This window comes from Euprymna scolopes, chromosome 3 (assembly GCF_053919585.1).
Source record: "Euprymna scolopes isolate OS-2025 chromosome 3, ASM5391958v1, whole genome shotgun sequence".
NCBI classification, from domain to species: domain Eukaryota; kingdom Metazoa; phylum Mollusca; class Cephalopoda; order Sepiida; family Sepiolidae; genus Euprymna; species Euprymna scolopes.
Window position 1 is genome coordinate 7,264,116 of NC_136484.1, and position 21,346 is coordinate 7,285,461.

At 34.0% G+C, this 21,346-nt stretch overlaps 1 protein-coding gene across 2 annotated transcripts in view; it reads right to left on the reverse strand.

Moving 5' to 3' along the window:
• LOC145252905 (glycine receptor subunit alpha-2-like) overlaps positions 1-21,346 on the reverse strand; it is a 228,663-nt gene that overhangs the window by 13,807 nt on the left and 193,510 nt on the right. For both annotated transcript variants that reach the window (XM_080112891.1, XM_080112890.1), the window contains one exon: positions 19,313-19,686. In XM_080112891.1, coding sequence (XP_079969017.1) covers positions 19,313-19,686 — 374 coding nt within the window. The remainder of the gene's footprint in view (positions 1-19,312; positions 19,687-21,346) is intronic.

Consider the following 21,346-nt stretch of genomic DNA (forward strand, 5'->3'; position numbering starts at 1 on the left):
ATTTTTAGTTTTCAATTCCCCCCAGATGATGGTGGGAAGGGGGGAAAGCAGTGCGAAAGCCGAGAACACACGCGGAGAACACAACGTTTTAATTTAATTTCACTGTATTTATCCTAAAATGTAGGACAAACAGGGGACAGAGCGAAATAGCGCGAATCTCATAAAAGTCGACGTAAATAAATCTGGAGACGACCCGCGTTCCCAAATATTAGATATTATGATATAGGACCTATATAAACAGTTTTAAGCGATAGTAATGACCCAGGGAGCGTGTGCGAGAAAAGCCTTTTGAAGACATACACGAAATCGTCACGCACGTTTTGCCTTTTATATATATAGATTTTTGTGATATATTTGTATTCTCATTGTAGATAAGATATTGTGCGCTAAAACTCTGGGATTTGTTTATATCGCATCGTCATTAAGATCCTTTTAAACAATGAAGAAGTGTAAGTTAAGACTTGCTAAGTTGTAACACCATCATCATCATCATCATCACCGTTATCGTCGTCGTCATCGTCGTCATCATCAGCATCATCATCATCATCATCACCATCATCAAACAAACCACTTTCGATTTAGACACGTATTAAAAGCTAGTCCGCATTTTCCTTACAATTATAATCCAAATTACAATTCCCACGCATGTGGAGTGTCACGATCTTCGACACCGTCTTTCTCCTATAAATTTGCCATAACAAACTTGCATTTTTAACTTTTTGCCGTGTGTATTATTGGTTCATGAACAGTTGACTTATTGGACCCATTTCTATTTTCTGTAATCGACTGCGTGATAAGCTCGGGTTGGAACGGTTTACATTCCAGATGTCACAAAACCATCCTTTATTTATCCTGTTTTATTTTTTTCACCGCTGGTAGTAATAATAAGATAATGAATATTTATAAATTTATTGACTTCAAGTTAAAGTAAAATCTATAGATGCTACCCTTACAAGTTGGTATTTAAGTTTGAGAGCAAATGTATGCGTTTAAGATGTGTAAGCGGGGAAAATAATAATTTTATAGTACAAATACGTACAGATTTATAAAGAAGTGTGAATCAGAAACAACTCCAAGACTAAGTTCGAGTAATACCGCCAACGACAACAGAGGATTGTCTACAATTTGAAGATTTCGCGCTTTGGATTAAATGTAATTTCTTAAAAAATCGAGAAACTTAAGCATTATTACTAAAATATACGAAACATTTCCGATAGTTCATGACTTTATAAATTAATAAGCATTTTAATTTCGATTATCGGAGCCAAATATTTTCTACACCAATATACATGAAAAATGTGAAGTTGCTAATGACCTTCTCTTTCTAATCCTGTTTTTTTTAAAAAAATATAATTGATTCTTGTAAAAAACGTAAACTGCGTACACCTTCAATGAAAGATGTTGACGTTCTTAACTGTCGGTTAAGTGAATGAGAAAATATATTTGCATTACGATGTATTTCAATTTAAAAGCGAAAATATACCGTAGTGATGTAATGCTTAATGCTATATATCCACGCGCAAAACATTAATTTAAAATGATATGATTGTTTTTTTTGTTTTTTTTAATTACATTTTCACCCCAAACAAGGCACATTCCAACTTTGTTATAGGGGCTCCTATCGGGGATATAAGCATCAGGGGTACTGTGTAGGAAGTTGGGCAGCAAGATGTCTGTTCACGTTACACTTTAACTTCTGCATGTCAGTGCAGTCGGGGAAGAAGGGGCCCGGATGGAATTCCAAAGTCTAGCTGTTCTGGGAAGAAACTACTGGAGTAGAAGGCTCTCTTGCATCTAGGGATCTCTAGAGTGAAGGGGTGTGATTTAGCTGCTTGTCGGGTTTGTCGGGAGTATTTACATCGTGGGAGCACAAACGCTTGCAGTTTGTCAGAGCATTCACCGTTAAAATACTTGTAGAACAGGCAGAGGGATGCAAAATTTCGTCGATATGACAGAGGCTGAAGTTTAGCTGACAGTTTAGGGCCTATCAGATGTGCGACTCTCTTCTGAACCTTCTCTAGGAACGTGACACTAGTGGCAGATGCACCAGCCCAAATATGACAACAATACTCCATACATGGGTGAATGGTGACCTTATAAAGGTATAGGATACATTCAGGTGTTAGTAGCTTTCTAGCACGGTAGAGAGAACCCGCCTTCTTCACAGCGGCCCTGGCAATGTTCTCAATGTAATTGTTCCAACTCATGTTTCCTGTGAACGTTAGGCAAAGGAAGTTAAAAAATGTACTTTCAGATAAAGAGTCATATGCCATTGCTATTGTTTGAGTTTTATTTTATATTTGATGAATCTAACCAGCCAATTATAACAGGTAATCTTATTAAAGCGCACTACATCTGTAGAAAGAAAGCACACTACATATGTAGAAAGTTGTTGTAAACTATTGGTTTTCATATAAAATTTCTTCACATGATATTTCAAACACACTCTTCAAAATGAACAATACATGCAGCATTTAATTAGCACTGTATACAACTCTTCCATCAAATGTTTATAATTTTTGCGTTTGACGGAAATGTGCTGCAAGATTGATCGAAATACGTAAATTCTTAAGCATAGTAAAATGAAAATTATTTACAATACGATTGATATATAACTGTTATTTCATATTATTATTATTATTATTATTATTATTATTATTATTATTATATTGTTACATTTTTTATATATGTATATATATACTATATATATATATATATAATTATATAATATTTTATATCATATATTATAATAACGTTATATAACTGCTACCATATGTTTATTTTGTATCATTCGACACAATTAAACAACCTTACCAGTATGATGCATAGCATGATAAAGGAATATTACTTCGAAGCAGAAAAAATAATGAAACAAATAAAATTAGATAAATATTTATGTGTCTTTATACACATTTATTTCATTCATTGAAAGTGATAGAAAAATATAATGAAAAACACATTATTTACAAAATCCAAGTAGACTCCGAATCTTTGTTAGTATTTGATATGCTTAAATTGCAATAAATAACATAGTTCGATTAGATAGCTGACTATTGCATATAGTATTTACATTAATGTAGAATTAATAGATTCAGAGTGCGGAAGGAAATGTTAAGATGTTATGAGTTTAGAGATTAATCATTCCGGATAACATTGAAGAGATATGAACTTTGCTGTTATATTGAATATCACAGGTTTGGTGCCAAACCGTGCTTGGCATATAGGAGTAAAATTGGAGTTACACCAAAAAAGATAAACACATGTAATCGATGATGCCGGAAGTCATATATTTTGTTTGACATTGATCTGTTGCATTACCTATTATGCGGAATAAACACAATGAAGTTACGTTAGGTTTCACCCGAGTGACATCTAATAATGCAATGCCCTCACACTTGGACGAACTTCCCCCAAATATTCTGCTACATGAATTAGTTATCTACTTTACTGTAGATCTCTATCGATATCAATATATGTCTCTATCGATATAAATATATGTCTCTATCGATATAAATATATGTGTACATAGTTAAATGTTTAGACTTAAATAACTACTCCTAAACATTTAAATAATCATAAGGAATTTTGGATCAGAGTTATGGGAAACAATCGTGAGCAATATCGTTCTTTTTTGTTTAATTCAGTTTAATCACAGGCAGGAAAGGGTATGGAAACAGTGAGATTTAAAACAAGTTAACACTACTTGTAAATTATTCATAAATATTCTCATAGTCTTTGAGGGGGTAAAATGATTGAAAGAGTCGTAATATGGTGACATATGGAGACTTATATTTGAAAATTAATATATTTTAAGTTTATATAAAACTAGCAGGTGTCCCGTCGTAAATATGATATTTTAATTTGCCCAGAATCTGTGAATATTATTTATTATAGAGTCAGGATTTTTATAAGGGACAAATCAACTGCAAGTATGAAAAGTTGTTTGATTTTTAGAACTTTTCGATATGATATAAGATTTAAAGAAACATAAGAAAATATGTTTACCAAAACATAAAATATTTAACTTGTAATGGATCGTTTCCATATTATTTTTTAACCGCAAGGAGGCCTCCCCGTGCGCAAACCTTCTTTGATAAGGATATTTATTTTAATTAAAAGAGACCATTGGTATTTAACATTTTTTAATCTTAAGTTTAGGGGAAGTAATTTTCTTTTAAACCGGCGCTTATGTCGGTTGTTTTAAATTCTAAGGAAAAACATTTTAAGTTATAACGACAAAGAGGCATTTATTAGTGGATTGTTTCAGGATCAAATCTTCTGATTTCTAGTTAAATTCATGACTATTTTCTATTACCCTAATATAAGTTTTAGTTACTATTTTTTCCGAACTATTTATAAACTTTATTATTTCATTGGGATGGGTTGGAATAGTTAAATTAAGACCATTTTCAATGTATGCATCTAAAGAACAAGTGTATAGGGAATCGTTGAATTTTAATATGACCAGAGAGTTAACAAAGTTACAAAGAGTAAAAAATTAATGCACAGAAATCTACAGCGAGTACAGATTTTGTCAACAGATTTATATGTTCTTATATTAAAGAGAACATCCATATCTTTTAGGCACCATATGTATTTTTCTAGGGTTGTTTTTTCAGCGATATTTTCTTAGAAAATTGTTTGTTTTAATGCACACTAATGTTGATCACACGTATAACACTTTCGATTTTATAGGAGTATAATAATTGTTTCGAGTTGGACATGTATTTTCTAGATATATATTGTGCTATGTACTTGGGCGAATTTACGAGTGTTTTATTGTCAATTGTGTGATTTCCTTTTTTCGCATATGAATGAAAAATACTTGATATTTCCACAAAACATACATAAAATAAATTTCACAGTATATAAGTATTTCACAGTGTATAATGATATTCATAAGCGTAGCCAATTCCGAACATTTCCAAATGTATGGAATCAATTCTCCAAATTGCTATTATTTCAAATAATTTGAAATAATAGCAGCAATTTTAAGTGCCCCTTCCTTCAAGGCGGTAGGTTTTGGGTATATATATATATATATATATATATATATATATATATATATATATATATATATATATATATACGGGCGGCAAAAAAAAAGTCCGCACGTAATTTTTTCAGAAACTGCAAATTTAAGCTAAATTTAATGTAGCAGTTTTAAGAAACTATACTTCATTTGATTGGCCTTTTATTCTACTTTTACCTGTTCATATTTGACTTTTAATTGAAATATTTTCGTGTTCACGTCAATCTAAAAAAATAACTTCAAATTGAGGAGGCAAAAAGAAAGTCTGCACAATGCAAAGTTATTATTTAAATGTAACTTAAGGACGGTAATGCACACACAAATTCAACAGGAACCCAATGAACTATTTAATATTTAGCCGCATAGCCCCTCTGCAATTTGACAGCCTGAAATCTTTTCGGAATTCCTTGAATTATACTGCAGCAATACTTCGGGAAAAGGGCATCCCACTTTTCTTTAATTTTTGTCCAAAGTTCTTTCAAATTTTAAATGTTCCCATTGCGTAGCTGTTGCTCGATGTAATGCCATACGTTTTCGATACGCTTGAGGTCTGGAGATTGTGCAGGCCAATCCAAACACGGAATATCATGCTCTTGCAGGAACCTCTTGACATTGCCAGCTGTGTGAATGGAAGAATTATTCTGCATGAAGATAAGAATATCATCTAAATTACGACGAAAGTAGGGTAGAAAAAGCTCAGTCAACATATTAATTTGCTTGGTCGAATTAATTCGACCTTGCAAGCGAACCATAGGCCCTGGACCATCGGTACTAATAATGCCGCACACTGAAACTGAACCTCTACCACCTTGCAGCGTGGACACTGAGAACGTAGGATTAAATTCTTCGTTTTTTCTCCAACGGAGGTACTGCCTACCATCACTGCCTAGCCTATTGAACTTGCTTTCGTCGATAAAAAGCACTTTTGACCAATATGAAGAGCCATGATCTTCATTGCATCTGACGAAGTCTAGACGACGCTTTCTATTCTTTACAGAAATCATTGGCTTGCGTCTTGCAAATCATCGCAAATTAATTTCCTTTGATTTGTTCTTGAGAGTAGAAAGAGAGCACTTCTGAACTAGATTGCATAGGTGTTGGATTTGGGGAGCTGTTTCAAATTTGTTTCTTAGGCTGCGGATCTCGATAGCATTGTTTGCCCTGTTAGAAGTTACTCTAGTACGACCAGATTTAGAAAAATCACGAACACTGCCGATGTTGTTGGTGCTTTTTCAAAGTATTTTGTCAAGTTTGCTCATCAAATTTTTATCTGCGGCCGATGTCTCGATTGTATAAACCAGAAAGATGGAGATTAATGAGCTCCTGACGATCACTAAGAAGAAGTCGTGTCATATGGACTAAATGTTACAGCGTATAACCTAGAACAACTGCAATTACGATTAGAGATGCTTTGTTACCTTTTCGTGGATATTTTAAGCTGATTTAGGGGCGATAATTTAAGCTGGTCTTAAGCGAATTTGTTGCTGCGGACTTTCTTTTTGCCTCCTCAATCTTGAAGAATTTCTTAACAATTTACATGAACACTAGAATATTTCAATTAAAAGTCAAATATGAACCGGTAAAATTATAGAGAGATAAAAGGTGAATCAAATTATGTATAGGCTGTTTAAGCAGTTCCGTAAGTTTAGCTTAAATTTGCAGTTTCTGAAAAAAATTACAAGTGCGGATTTTCTTTTTGCCGGCACTGTATACGACGACACACATATATATATAATGACCCAAACAGCTGTCTTATCGTCGTTTTTAGTGAGGAGTGAACTATATGCGATTAGCATAAAAAAAAACGTTGCCAATTTTGTTTACTTCACAGCTAATTTGAGTATGTTTTGCTACCATATATAAGGACTTCCCCTGTATAGGTATATGATTTTCTCTTTTATTGCAACTCTCTCTCTTTCTCTCTCTCTCTCTCTCTCTCTCTCTCTATATATATATATATATATATATATACAGTTGTGCCCGATATTATTCATACCCCCCTTGAAAATTGAGTTTATTAGGTGTAACTTTGTTAGAATTTATTGTTTACGTCCATATTGATACATATTCTTAATAAACCTCTTCTGATCATTTTCGTCATTTTAAAATCTCGAGATACTTGTAATAAAAGAAATATACAGCTATTTATAAAATCTGCAATGTTCAAAAATAATCATACCCCCTTATTTTTTCAGTATTAATCGAGTTTCTGACTGTTTGTTTCCTGTTTGATTCTTATTTTGAATGCTTTTATACAACCTTTGATTAATTTCATTTCGTTTTTTGCATTTTTCAGAAATTAAAATGATATCAACTGAAAACCAATAAAAGAATAAAAATTATTAGAATGGGGAAGAAAAAAGAGCTTAGTAATGATCTTAGGACTAAAATTGCGAATTCACATAAGGATGGTTTAGGTTAAAAGTCAATTTCCAAGAAATTTGAGGTCCCTACAGCAACAGTACAGAGCATCATCAAAACATTCCAGAGCCACCACACAACAAACAACTTGATTGGTAGAGGAAGGAAAAGGAAACTGTCTGCTAGAGCCACCAGTAATATTGTAAGAAGTGTTAATGCAAATCCAACCACCACTACTAAGGACATCTTAGAAAATCTGGAGTCTTCTGGCATAAAAATATCAAGGCAAACATTGCAAAGGACTCTGCATGAAAATGGTCTGAAAGGAAGAAGACCAAGAAGGACTCTATTGCACACCGGAAAACACCTTGCAGCACGTCTAAAGTTTACTAGGAACCATGTGAATTCTCCAGAGTCCGTTTTCTCAAGTATTTTGTGGACTCACGAAACAAAAATTGAATTGTTTGGCCATATGGATGCTTCTTACGTTTGGAGGAAGAAAGGAGAAGCTTACAACCCAAAGAACACCATACCCACGGTGAAACATGGTGGTGGTAGCCTAATGTTTTGGGGCTCCTTTTCGGCTAGTGGTCCAGGTAGTTTGGTCAAGATAGATGGAACCATGAAGAAGGAGCAATATTTGGAGATACTCCAGAAAAACATTAGACAGGATGCGGAGAAGCTCCATTTAGGACCAAACTGGGTCCTTCAACAGGATAATGATCCAAAACATACTGCCAAAATAGTCAAGAAATGGTTTGAGGATAATCAAATTAATGTTTTGGAATGGCCTAGCCAGAGTCCCGACCTGAACCCTATCGAAAACCTCTGGCACATATTGACAACTGAGGTTAAAAAGCGGAAACCTAGAAATTTGAGGGATTTGGAGAACTACTGCATTGAAGAATGGTCAAAAATCAGTGTTGATGCTTGTAAAAACCTTGTTGATAAATATCCAAAACGGTTACAGGCAGTTATTAAGAATAAAGGGCATGCTATTGACTATTAGTAAGAGAGGTATGAATAATTTTGAACTAGTGCCATTATTGTTTTTCTTTGTATAATGTTTCAAACTTGCATAATTTATTTATTTGTTGAGTTTAAATTAAATGCTTATGCTTGATTTATTGTTTGAAATCCCTTTAATATTGTCTACCTTCTGGTTTGAGCAATAATCTTATAGAAATCTCAAAGATCCGAGGGGTATGAATAATATCGGGCACAAGTGTATATATATATATATATATATATATATATATATATATATATATATATATATATATAGGGTGTCCAAAACTCCACTGAAGGATATTGAAATTAAATATATTCTTTATTATAGAGTACATTTTTGGGCACTCGGTATATACAACCAAATAGATTACCTGCTTATATGCTTCCTGTATAAATGAAATAATATGGCATGTTCCCTGACATAATATTTTTGTGAAATCACATATTTAAATGCATAAATAAATATTGGAAACGCCTAGATTATATTTTCCTTCCATAAAAACGAATCGACCCGATGTCATTCTTGAACACCCTCCATTAGTTTACACATGACACTATCGGTTTAGATACTTTTGTCATTCAAATCATAGGTTCAATCTAAAGATAAATATACTTGGAATATAAACTGAAGGCTGCTATTGAGTATTTTTATAGATTATATATTGACGCTTTACGAAAGGTTGTTTATGTAATAGTGTTCTGATTTGCTATGCTGGATATGTTTTAAGATTAAGGTCGGTTTGACCAGGTTCGCGTCAAGGGATAGTAGTTACTTATATACAGTGTCATAAAACACTCTCTATACCTTGCAATAATGTAAATAAATATGTATATATCTATATATGCGTGTATTAATATATATGTGTATATATATATTTTTATGAATATATATGTGTATATGTATAAATATGTTGATATATATATATATATATATATAAATATATATATATATATATATATACTAGCAGAAGTACCCGTCGTTGACTGGGTTCAAAAACAGCCTACAGAAAATGGACTGTGATAGTATGTAGGTTATGAAAAGGAGGGGCTGAAAAGAGATAGGTTTTGATACTAAAAAAATTCACCCTAAGCAAAATATGATGAAAGTAAAGATAATTTTCGCGAAAATAGATTTCTTTTATATCAACTTTGTTTCCATTCGTAGCCAAGAGTGACCAACAAAATGATGTTTCCTTACAAAGAGAAAATGTTATATATATATATATAATAAGATAAATATACAAGACATAAATGTTACCATAGTCAATAAAAATTACTTTTATGGTAGAAAGTTCATTCGCTTTGTATTTGTAAGGTAGAAAAGTTCATTGCTTTTGTATTTTAAAGCAGTTTGTAAAAAATTTTGTTTAATTCACGAACGGGTTAAATAAATCAAACCTGGGCATTCTGTGTTAACAATTTAAAAGAGTTATGTCAACGTAAGGAGTATTTATAAACATATTTTAATGTTTTCCGTTATTTTGTGCTTGAGGAATATTCGATTATGGCATATGTAGTTAATATGAAAACTGATTTAAGTAGTTATCGCATAAAATTTCGTTTTAATTTCGGTTCGCTGAAATTATTTCAAGTAAAGAGCATTAATAACTATTTCAAAACAAACAAAAAGCATGAACTAAACTTTTATTGACTATAGTAACATTTATTTCTTGTATATATATTTTTTCGGGTAGTCGTTTGTTGGCTTTTCTGCTAAACACTCTTACTAAATAATATCGACGAAATATCGAAATACCAAGAAACAAAAATAGTTTTGAAAAATAATGAAGCTTTACTTATTTTAATACAATAATCCGAAACAGAAAAATGCGATATTAAAAAGTAAACACGTAATTACTTTAGTTTTTTAAAGCAAAGAATCGATATCAATATGAATAAGAAGAAAATGGCGTCCTTTTCAAGCAGATCAGCTTCGTTTCAGTTTTAAAATATTGAACGGTGTAGTATTGCGCCGTCGGATTCAGGGCTGTACTATTTTTATGTAAAGAACACGAAGAAAGGATTGTAATCAACTGAATTCCTTCTAGTAGACTGACAAAAAAGCTTAAACAGATATATAAAAAGAAATAAAAAAGGTTATGTCAATGTTTTTAAAAAGACACCTAATCACGTGATCAGGATTTTTCCTTCTTTTGACACGATAGCAAGTAACGTTCTTATTTTTTATTATTTATCTATTTATCTATTTTAGAAAGAGTACAACGTGCAAGTGGAGAAAAAAAGAGTTATGCAAAACTTGTGTCGAGAATTGTCTAAAGTTCCGACTTATTCTTTGGCTTTCACTTTAATAAGAACGTGAATTTTTGAGGTGAATTTATTCGACACAATATGATTCAACCCAAAAAATAAATAAAAGCTAACGTGAATTAAGATGAAACTTAAGGTGTTATTGTGGAGACCCACCCCTTTTTTAAAAAAACCTTGTTAAACTGTGTGACATATTTACATTCTATGGAGGGCAGGCGCGAACGAACACCCAATAATTATCTTATACCATATTTCTTAAAACTGAAACATAGTTATCAAAGTATACTTACGCAAATAGATATGAAAATTTGTTTAAGTTAATGCCATATTTCCATGAAGTACAGGCGCGAACGCAGACCCACAATGTTATTATACCATCCCTGCTTAAGTTGAAACATTCTTATCAAAGTATTCTTATGTATATCTATATCAAAAAACCTTGTAAACGTTTTTTTTTTCATTTTTTATTCCTATACTTTGGGGGCAAGCGCGAAGCAGACCCCACATTTTTATGAACTACTGTTCTGCCAGATCAATCATAGGACTTCCTGATCCTCGATACATATTCTATCATTATATGTAATCAGTTTTTTTAATAGTCAAACATATAGGAGCCTATTCGTGACCAGACATTCAGTTATATATATATATATATGTATATATATATATATATATATATATATATATATATATATATATATATATATATATATATATATATATAAGATGTGTATACATAATGCTCCCTATCTTAGGTTGAGCATTTGAGAATTGATAAACAAATTACCATTAGCGTATGAAGCGATGCTCTTTGTGTCACAAATTGAGCTTAGATGTTTGGACAATGTCAAAACATTGTTAATTCGCTGTCTGCATAGCAGCCTCCGTATAGCGCCACGGTTAGGAGCTCCGACTGTCGGATTATCGATCGGGTTTCGATCATAGCTGGATGTAGTTGTTTGTCTAGCAGAACTAATGATCTGTGGACAGCGACACAGTACTGTATATTATTACTATATGTGTGTGAATATATATAAATATATATATATATATATATATATTTATTTATTTATTTATTATTAAAAAAAACAGTAATTTACGGACACGCGTGTTTTGGAGCCATACTCCTCTTCAGCGTAGCTTGGCTGTTGTCTATGGGAACATAGCACAGTGGATTAGAGCGCTGGACTGAAATACATAAAGACCAAGTTTCGAATCCTACCAACAGTCAAGCCACGCTGAACAGGAGTACGGCTCCGAAACACGCGTGCCCGTAAATTACTGTTTTTAAAAATAATAAATAAATAAATAATACGTCCATATAAATTTGGGCGACATTCTAAAAAAACAAAAAAAAAACACCGGTTATCCGAGGCGGAGACATCTAAACATTACTATCGTTTAAAAAATCAAAACAAAAACCACTTAAACAGATGAACGATGAAAACGAAGCAGTAAATTGTCTATGGGAACATAGCGCAGTGATTAGACCGCTGAACTGAAATACATAAGGTCCAAGGTTCGAATCCTACTAACAGTTAAGGTACGCTGAAGAGGAGTTGAGCTCCAAAAAACGCGTGTCCGTAGATTACTTTTTTTAAAAATAATAAATAAATTAATTAATAATAAAATTGGGCGACTTTCTAAGAAAACCACCGGTTATCCGAAGCGGAGACATAAAAACATTACTATCGTTTAAAAACAAAAAGACACTATATATATATATATATATATATATATATATATATATATAGTGCTACGCAAAGGTATTGCGTACATTACATTTTTCTCCATAACTTAAATTAGGGTTCAAGATTTTCCCTTAAATTTGATCAGTATATTCCTATTACTATTTGTACTAAAGTTTGGGGTTACAAAATTAACGTTTAGAAAGTTTATATCAAAGGAAAAATATAAATCAACAAAGTAATGGATACATTGATTTAATATTTGGTTGCATAGTCTTTATTGCGTTCAACAACTTCCAATCGCTTTTTATAGGTTCACACATGTATTTTGTAAAGATATGCAGGTATTTTGCGCCTTCTTTGCAAAACTGTTGTAGTTGTGTAATCTTGTGTGGATTCCTCTTCTGAACATTGATCTTCAATATTTTTCACAAATTTTCAATTGGTTTGAGGTCTGGAGACTGACTGGGCCAAATAAGAACGTAATTCCGTTATTTCTACGCCATTCTTTGGTTAGTTTGACAGCATGCTTGGGATCATTGTCCTGCTGAAACACAAAATTGCTATTATGTCCCAACAAATCAGCAGATTTCTGGATGTGTTTCTCCAAAATCTCCCTGTACATACGTCCATTCATTCTACCATTGATGATTTCTAGTTCACCAGTACATTTGGATGAAACCCCCCCCCATACTATAATCGAACCACCGCAAAACTTTACCGTAGGAATGGTATTATTTTTTTTATAGGTAGTCCTATTTTTACGCTAGACATGTGTTCCTGTGTTTCTTCCAAATATTTCGGTTTTCGTTTCGTCTGACCAGATTACCTTTCTCCAAAATTCTTGAGGGTGTTCGCCATAAGTTTTAACATAATTCAAACATTATCCGACATGTTTAAGCTTAAATAATTGAAGTTTTATTGGGGCCCTTGATACAAAATCTGCACGATTTAGAACTCTACTGGTTGTATCCTTGCTCACATTAATCCCAGCTTCTCTGAGGTTGGTTTAAATTTCAGCACAAGTAAGAAAAAACTTTTGTTGTACCTTTCTGCTTACCCACCTTGATTTTTTTCGTTAATTTTCTTGGCCGACCACATCTTGGAAGATTTGCAACATCTTCTCCAGGTTTGTAAACTTTCTAATACGTTTCCAACTGTACTAAGTGGTAGATTATATTCCCTTGATATTATTCGATACCCTTTTCCTTCTTTGTGCTTATCAATGATTTTTCGAAGAATGTCTATTCACAACTCCTTATTTTTAGGCATTTTTATAAATGAACTAGTTGACTTTGAAGGAGTGAGCCCAAACTGGAAGAATTTCCATATTTATTTTAATATAGAGCCCTCTTATTGGTCAGTGATAACTCGTTTGCATTAGTGCAACACACTAAGCAAAGTCATTTAAATGTATTTCAGAAAAATAATTTTTTAAAGTGTATCCAAAACTTTTGCGTTTATTAATTAATATTTTCCCTTGAATATAAACTTTCTAAACTTTGATTTTGTAATTACTAAATAATTATATTTCAGAATAGTAATAGGAATATACTGACTAAATTATAAGTAATATCTTGAACCCTAATTATAGTTATGAAGAAAAAATGTAATGTATCCAATACTTTTGCGCGTGGCAGTATATATATATATATATATATATATATATATATATTATTACACAGTGGTCCCCACTTATCAAGGCCCGGAATCCATTCAGGGATAAGGGTTATTGCAAGTACGTACATTACGTTAGTGTGGAGATTTGATGAAGTGTTTACTTAAGGTGGCGGTTTATTAGGAATTTGTTAACGTTGGACTTGAACACATCCAAGTTGTAGTCAGGTGGGAAGCAGGCAGACGGAACAGAGTTCCACAGGTGTGCAGTTCTAAGAAAGAAGCTTTGTTCATGGAATCCACGTTTTGATTTAGGCACAAATAAAGAATGGGGGAAATTTTTCACAGTAGATTCGGCTAGACGGGTGTTTTTCGTGAAAGATTGGAGAGGGGGAACCAGAGATTGGGTTCAGACGAGCACCTGCCATTAAATAACGATAAAACAAGGATAGGCTCGCAACGTCTCTTCTGTGGGAGAGAGGTTGCAGGGTAGAGAAAAGGGCATCCACCACTAAGCCACGAAGTCTATTTTGTACTTTGTCAGGGCAGGATAGACTGTTTTTAGCAGCTCCTGCCCAGATATGACAGCAGTATTCCATCCTTGGACGTACTTGGCTTTTATATAGATAGAGAATTTCATCAGTAGTGAGATATCTTCTGGAGCGGTAGAAGGATCCCACCATCTTTCCAGCGACCTTGGCAACAGACTTGATGTACGTGTTCCATTTCAGATCAGGAGTAAAAGTCAAACCCAGAAGCTTGTCAAAACACGGGGCCCCTCTCAGACGAGAGCCATCCATCCCAATTGATGCCAGATTGGGATCAGATTGATGATGTAAGGATAGGAGTTTGGTTTTAGATGCATTAAAGGTAACCAGCCACGTCTTCCCCCACTGAACCACGCGCTAGAGATTAGAGGAGAGAGAATCAGAGAGAACTTTGTCATTTACAGCCTTTGATGTATTGCCGTAGATGGTCGTGTCATCAGCATATATGTCAACGAATGATTTAAGTATGTGTTTAGGGAGGTCATTGATGTAGATCAGGAAGAGAGTTGGGCCCAGGATTGACCCCTGGGGGACTCCAGCATTAATACTGCAGGCCTCTGATTTTTGTCCATCGACCACTACTCTTATGAGCCTATCGGAGAGAAATGATTTAATGATTGAGAACACATTTTCAGTTATACCGTACCTGGAAATCTTGTGAAGTAGACCCGTATGCCACACCTTGTCGAAGGCTTTATATGTCAAGAGCAATTGCCCTAGAAAGGAAGTCTTGTCAAGAGATTCAGTAATCCTGTGAGATATAACCGTCAGCACATCTGCGGTAGATCTTACAGAGCGGAAACCATATTGTTTGTCACTTAGAAGGTTTTTTTTCTGCTGAGGTGGTTGACTATTTCTCTATTTAATATGAATTACAGCAACTTACTCATGACACGCAGGAGATTATTTGTCTGTACTGAGAGAGAGATGACTTATCACCTGAATTCTTAAATACAGAGCAAACTGATGAGGTCTTCCAGGGAGTCGGAAAGCACTTCTCCTTAAGGCAGCGCTTAAACAGTTTCGTAAGTATGGGAGCAAGTTCTGGTTGAAATATATATATCTATATCTATATATATAAATATATATGTATATATATATAAATATATATATATATGTTTTGTTTAACAGCGATTATAATTCCTGTTTTTTTTCTCTGCACTCCTTTTTTCTTACATGTGTCGGGCCAATATTTGACTTTCTCTCCGAGCGTAAAAAGATATTTTCTATACTAGGGAAGGTTTTCGTCTTCTATAAGTTGTCTTCAGGCGAGTGATATAAAAAAAAGTTTTGTGAATTTATTGAAAAGTCGATTAAAATAGTTTAAAATCGTAAAGAACTGAAGTCTGTTTACTCCATCACATTGACTCTGATTGATGTTTTGTTTGTTTATGCGAATGAGTCGGACTTCAGTGATTGGGAGGCAACGGTTTCAATGTGAGGCGGCTTAGTTTTTAATAAAATGTTTCTAAATTCGTGTTTGATGTGTCATGTGCTACTAGTTGGTGGTCGATCTGAACCGGCGACATATACTTGTTTTTGTCACATTCCGTCTACAAAAACAACTTGTACATCAGGATGACTAGAACAAGTACATCTTGCCAGCTAACATTTCATCCATCTTCCCCTTTCAAATAAGCATGGAAAAATGGCGAGTTCACAATCTATAAGAAGGTAGTCTTGCTTAGACGACTGCTGGTCAGGTCTTGCTTAGACGAGTGCTGGTCAGTTCTTGGTTAGAGGACTGCTGGTCAGGTCTTGGGTAGACGACTGCTGGTCAGGTCTTGGGTAGACGACTGCTGGTCAGGTCTTGGGTAGACGACTGCTGGTCAGGTCGGAGTTGGTTTAATTGGTAAGTTTGGAGAGATTTGAGAGAGGAAGTTTTACAAAATCAGCGTTTATTACGGGGTTTCTTGATGGTTCTGTATTAAATTGCAACAGACGACAGACATCCGCGTTTCTTACCAAAAGCGGCCCTTGCACAAACATTTCCTGCAACTGATTGAGCGGCAAGTCACATAGCGAGAAAGTAGCGAAAACGTTTCACACAATATTACAAGTGCTGCAATGTTGTTAACTGTAAAGACTGATAGGAATCGATACAGGATGCAAGACATAGGCGTCTGCTTTCTCTCCACTAGTATGGAAATGCAGCACTCTAGGTGATTATCGTCAATTTTGATGCAACGCGTTTTCGCTACTCGTTGCGATGGGATAATTCCAGATGTAAGCCGCTGATTTTGTCTGCAGCATCGTCCATACGAAAAATAGTCTTGAAATTGATGGTGTTCTGGTCATGTATTATAAACAATTCGGGTGGGATATTTTGGATTTGGATGCAATAAATGCAGTAGTATTCAGCACTGATTGAATACTTTCAAAACTATTTAAACGTTGTCTTAAGGAGAATAGTTTCCCATCTCCCTGGAAAATTTCATCAGTATGCCCTGTATTTAAGAATTCAGGTGATCGCTCATCACCCTCTCAGTACAGGCCAATAAGTCTCCTCTGCGTCATGAGTAAGTTGCTGGAATCTGTGTTAAATACAGAAGTAATCAACCATCTCAACAAAAATAACCTTCTTAGTGACACTCAATATGGTTTCCGTTCTGCTAGATCTACAGCAGATGTGCTTACAGTTATATCTCATAGGATTAGCAAATCTCTCGACGGAGGCAACCTTTCTAGGGCAATTGCTCTTGACATATCTAAGGCCTTTGATAGGGTATGGCATAAAGGTTTACTTCATAAGATCTCTAGCTATGGTATAGCTGGAAATGTCTTCTCAATTATTAAATCATTTCTTTCTGATAGGTTTATAAGAGTAGTAGTTGAGGGGCAAAAATCAGAAGCCCACAGTATTAATGCCGGTGTCCCTCAGGGGTCCATCCTGGGCCCAACTCTTTTCCTGATCTACATTAATGATCTTCCAAATCACATCCTTACATCATTTGTAGACATTTATGCTGACGACACTACCATTTATGGTAGCACATCTAAGACAGTAAACGACCAAGTTCTCTCCAATTCTCTCTCCTCTGATCTTGAGCATGTAGTACAATGGGGAAAGGAGTGGCTGGTTACTTTTAATGCATCTAAAACCAAGCTTCTCTCTTTACATCATCAACATTCTGATCCCCATCTGGCATCAATTGAAATGAATGGCTCTCGTCTTCAGGAGGCCTCAAGTTTTGACAAGCTTCTGGGCTTGACCATTACTCCTGATCTTAAATGGAACACGTACATCAAATCTGTTGCCAAGGCCGCTGGAAAAATGGTGGGATCTTTCTATCGATCCAGTAGATATCTCACTGCTGATGCAATTCTCTATCTATATAAGAGTCAGGTACGTCCAATGATAGAATACTGTTGCCACATCTGGGCAGGAGCTGCTAGAAAGGACTTGTCCTACGTTGATAGAGTTCAAAATAGACTTCGTAGCCTCGTAGGAGATGTCCTTTTCTCTTCCTTGCAACGTCTATCTCACAGAAGAGATGTTGCGAGCTTGTCTCTGATGTATCGTTATTTTCATGGAAAGTGTTCGACTGAGCTTCAATATATGGTCCCCCCTCGCAAAACTTTCACAAGAAACACTCGTCTAGCTGTAAACAACACTATCAATAATTCCCCCCACTCTTTATCTGTGCCTAAACCTAAACGTAGATTCCATGAACAAAGTGTTTTTATTAGAACTGCACGCCTGTTGAATTGTCTTCCGTTTTCCTGCTTTCCGGCTGACTACAATATGGCTGTCTTCAAGTCTTACGTAAATAAGTTCTTGATGAGCCGTTCCATATAAGTTATCAAATTTAACAAATTTTCATTACCAATGATTATTATAGTGTCCAATTTCTACTGTACACTCTTTACCCCTTATCCTTGAGTGGCCTCTTAGCCTTGATAATGTGTTGATACCTATGAAAAAAAAGAAAAGAAAAAGTCCAGTATGAACAAGTTATAATTGAATCGCCCTCTAAGTAATCCAAGTTACAAAATTCCCACTGTTTACTATGCTAAAATCACAATGACTAATGTATACCTATTAACCCTTATCCTCGAGTGGCCTCTGGGCCTTAATAAGTGGTGACACCCATGTAAAAAAAACTGTAGGAGATGTTCGCATCTATATGTGCGAGTATCACCACACGTTAAACTGATGTCATCGTTGTCTGTTACAAAGATAATTTTTAATCCTATAGTAGAAATGAGCAGATAACGAATAATCAGAAGTACGCTCATATATTGATAAAAGTGTGCCTGTCTCATACCCGGTAAGAAAGCCAAATGAACAATCATCATGAAAAACATGGTTTCAAATCCAATGTAAACAAGTTCTTGCTGAGCCGTCTCCCGAAATAGTTAAAGCGTACGCAATGTATATTATTATCAATAACTACCCTACAATCTAACATTCAGTAACTATTATGCTAAAGTGGCTTTTAGGCCTTGATAAGTTGCTGCCAAATCGATAAATATTATTATTGACTACGATATAAAAAAACCCGAAGACACGTTAAAATAATGCATTTTTTTCACAAGAGTAAAAAAGAGAAAAAAAGGTTTATATTAAAAAAACACACTTTGCCTTGGTTTGTTTATCTTTTCTAACAGTTTGTTGTTATACAAATGAAAATAATACGAAAATGGAGATGTGTCCCTCCCAATATAATATTTCCTTCGCGAAAATACCTCCTGCTCTAAAAGTACAGATTTTTAAAATTATTATTCATGTGTATCATAAAATGTTCTACAAGCATTATAAATAGAAATATGTGTCGTGTACTTACCTCAAACGCTTTCGTAGCTTTCTCGCTCTCTCTCATGGAGGCGATGATCTTTAGGTGTCGTCTGTCGAGGACGTTGACAAAAGCGAATTCAAGGAGGGCAGCGAAAACGAAGCAGAGACACGAAGCCATCCAAACGTCTATGGCCTTCACATAGGACACTTTCGGTAGAGCTGCTGCCCCGGCAGACCTCTGTGTGGTCAGAGTCAGTACAGTAAGAATCCCTAGAGATATGCGTGCAGGTATTGCTGAAACGTTTAGGTAGAAAGATACCCACGATAGAAGGACAATTAGAACACTCGGAATGTAGATCTGAATGAGGTAATAACCAATGTCCCGCTTTAGATGGAAGTTGACAAATAGGCAGGTGAAGTTACCTAAAAGTAAAAAGTATGGACATTACGTCATTTATTTGCTTTAAGTAGTAATTATGATTTTAATCGTTAAAAAGATCACGTGCTAACTAGCACTAGAAAACAAAAACGAAAGTTGAATATTTTTGATTATTTTTATGGAATTCCTGTTCAGTAGATTTAATCAACTTTTGATGAAAGGTTGAGAAATGCTCGAAAATATATCATAAAATCAGCACGTATATTTTTGCATTTTGCATGTTCTTTTTAACATATATTCGTTAAATATATATTTTCCACTGTTTATCTATTACCGAAACGTGTAATCGCATAAATTGCTTGTTCGAGTCAGGCTATTAATTTTTGTAGTTGAATTCTTTTCTCAAGGGATAATCAATATCATAATTATGGCGATTATATTTTGTGAATTTTTAACAAAGACTAATTCAAACTCAGTGAATGCTAACAGATCATAAACGAATGCAAATGACGTGATTTAATTGTTGTTTTTATCTATGCTAGCAGAAACCAATCGTATATAAATATTTTTGTAATAAATTGTAATAATTCAAGATAGAGAGTTTAATGCAATTAGTTTGTGTATGATTATGTACTTGGACTATAAGAATGAAATGTTAAATTTGCCTTATGTTTGTATATCGTAAAATACTTGTGAACATCTAGACGTGAGAGCTGGAACTATATAATACGAATACTGATACTAGTAAATAAAATGACGGCGAAATAAAATTGTGATGCTGACGTGGTAAAAATTCATAAATAAAGCTGGAAATATTTTCTATCCTTCATGTAATGATTTAGTATGCTTCATGTAAAAATTGGGATTTTGTTGCTTTTGTAAAAATGCAAAAATAGTGCAATGCTTATAAAGTTTGAATTTGTTTTTATCATTTTTGCGTCCGTATTGAAAAAAATGTCGATAGTCCAGATTATTTAAGATAAAACCTAAAAACACGAGAAGTAAAAAATGAAACGAAGAAGCGGAGTGAATAAGATAGAAGAACAAAGAAGAAACTATTGTTGTATACACAATGAAAACGATTAATGTTCATCGAATACAATAGATATTAATGTTTATCTGGGATTAATTTTTTGGTCTTATTTAAATCGGCATTAATTTAGACAGCGATTTACAGAATGGACAATATCTTCAAAATGAAATGTTTTGTTGTAATGTTTCAAATATAGCTAACTGATTGAAATAGAATATAACATAATTTCTTATTTTTTTTCTTTTATTCATGTAAACGACGCATACACATATAAACACATAAATAACACACACACGCACACTCACGCACACACACACATATATATTTTTTAAACAGTGATCACCATTTATCAAGGCCCGGAAGCCACTCAGGGATAAGGGTTATTGCAAATACATTACGTTAGTGTGGAGATTTGATGAAGTGTTTACTTAAGGGGGCGGTTCATTAGGAATTTGTTAACGTTGGACTTGAACACATCCAAGTTGTAGTCCGGAAGTTGTAGTAGGGAAGAAGGCAGACGGAACAGAATTATGTATGCATATGTATCTGTATATATACCGCATATATATATATATATATATATATATATATACCCCATATATATATATATATATATATATATACCCCATATATATATATATATATATTTACCCCATATATATATATATACC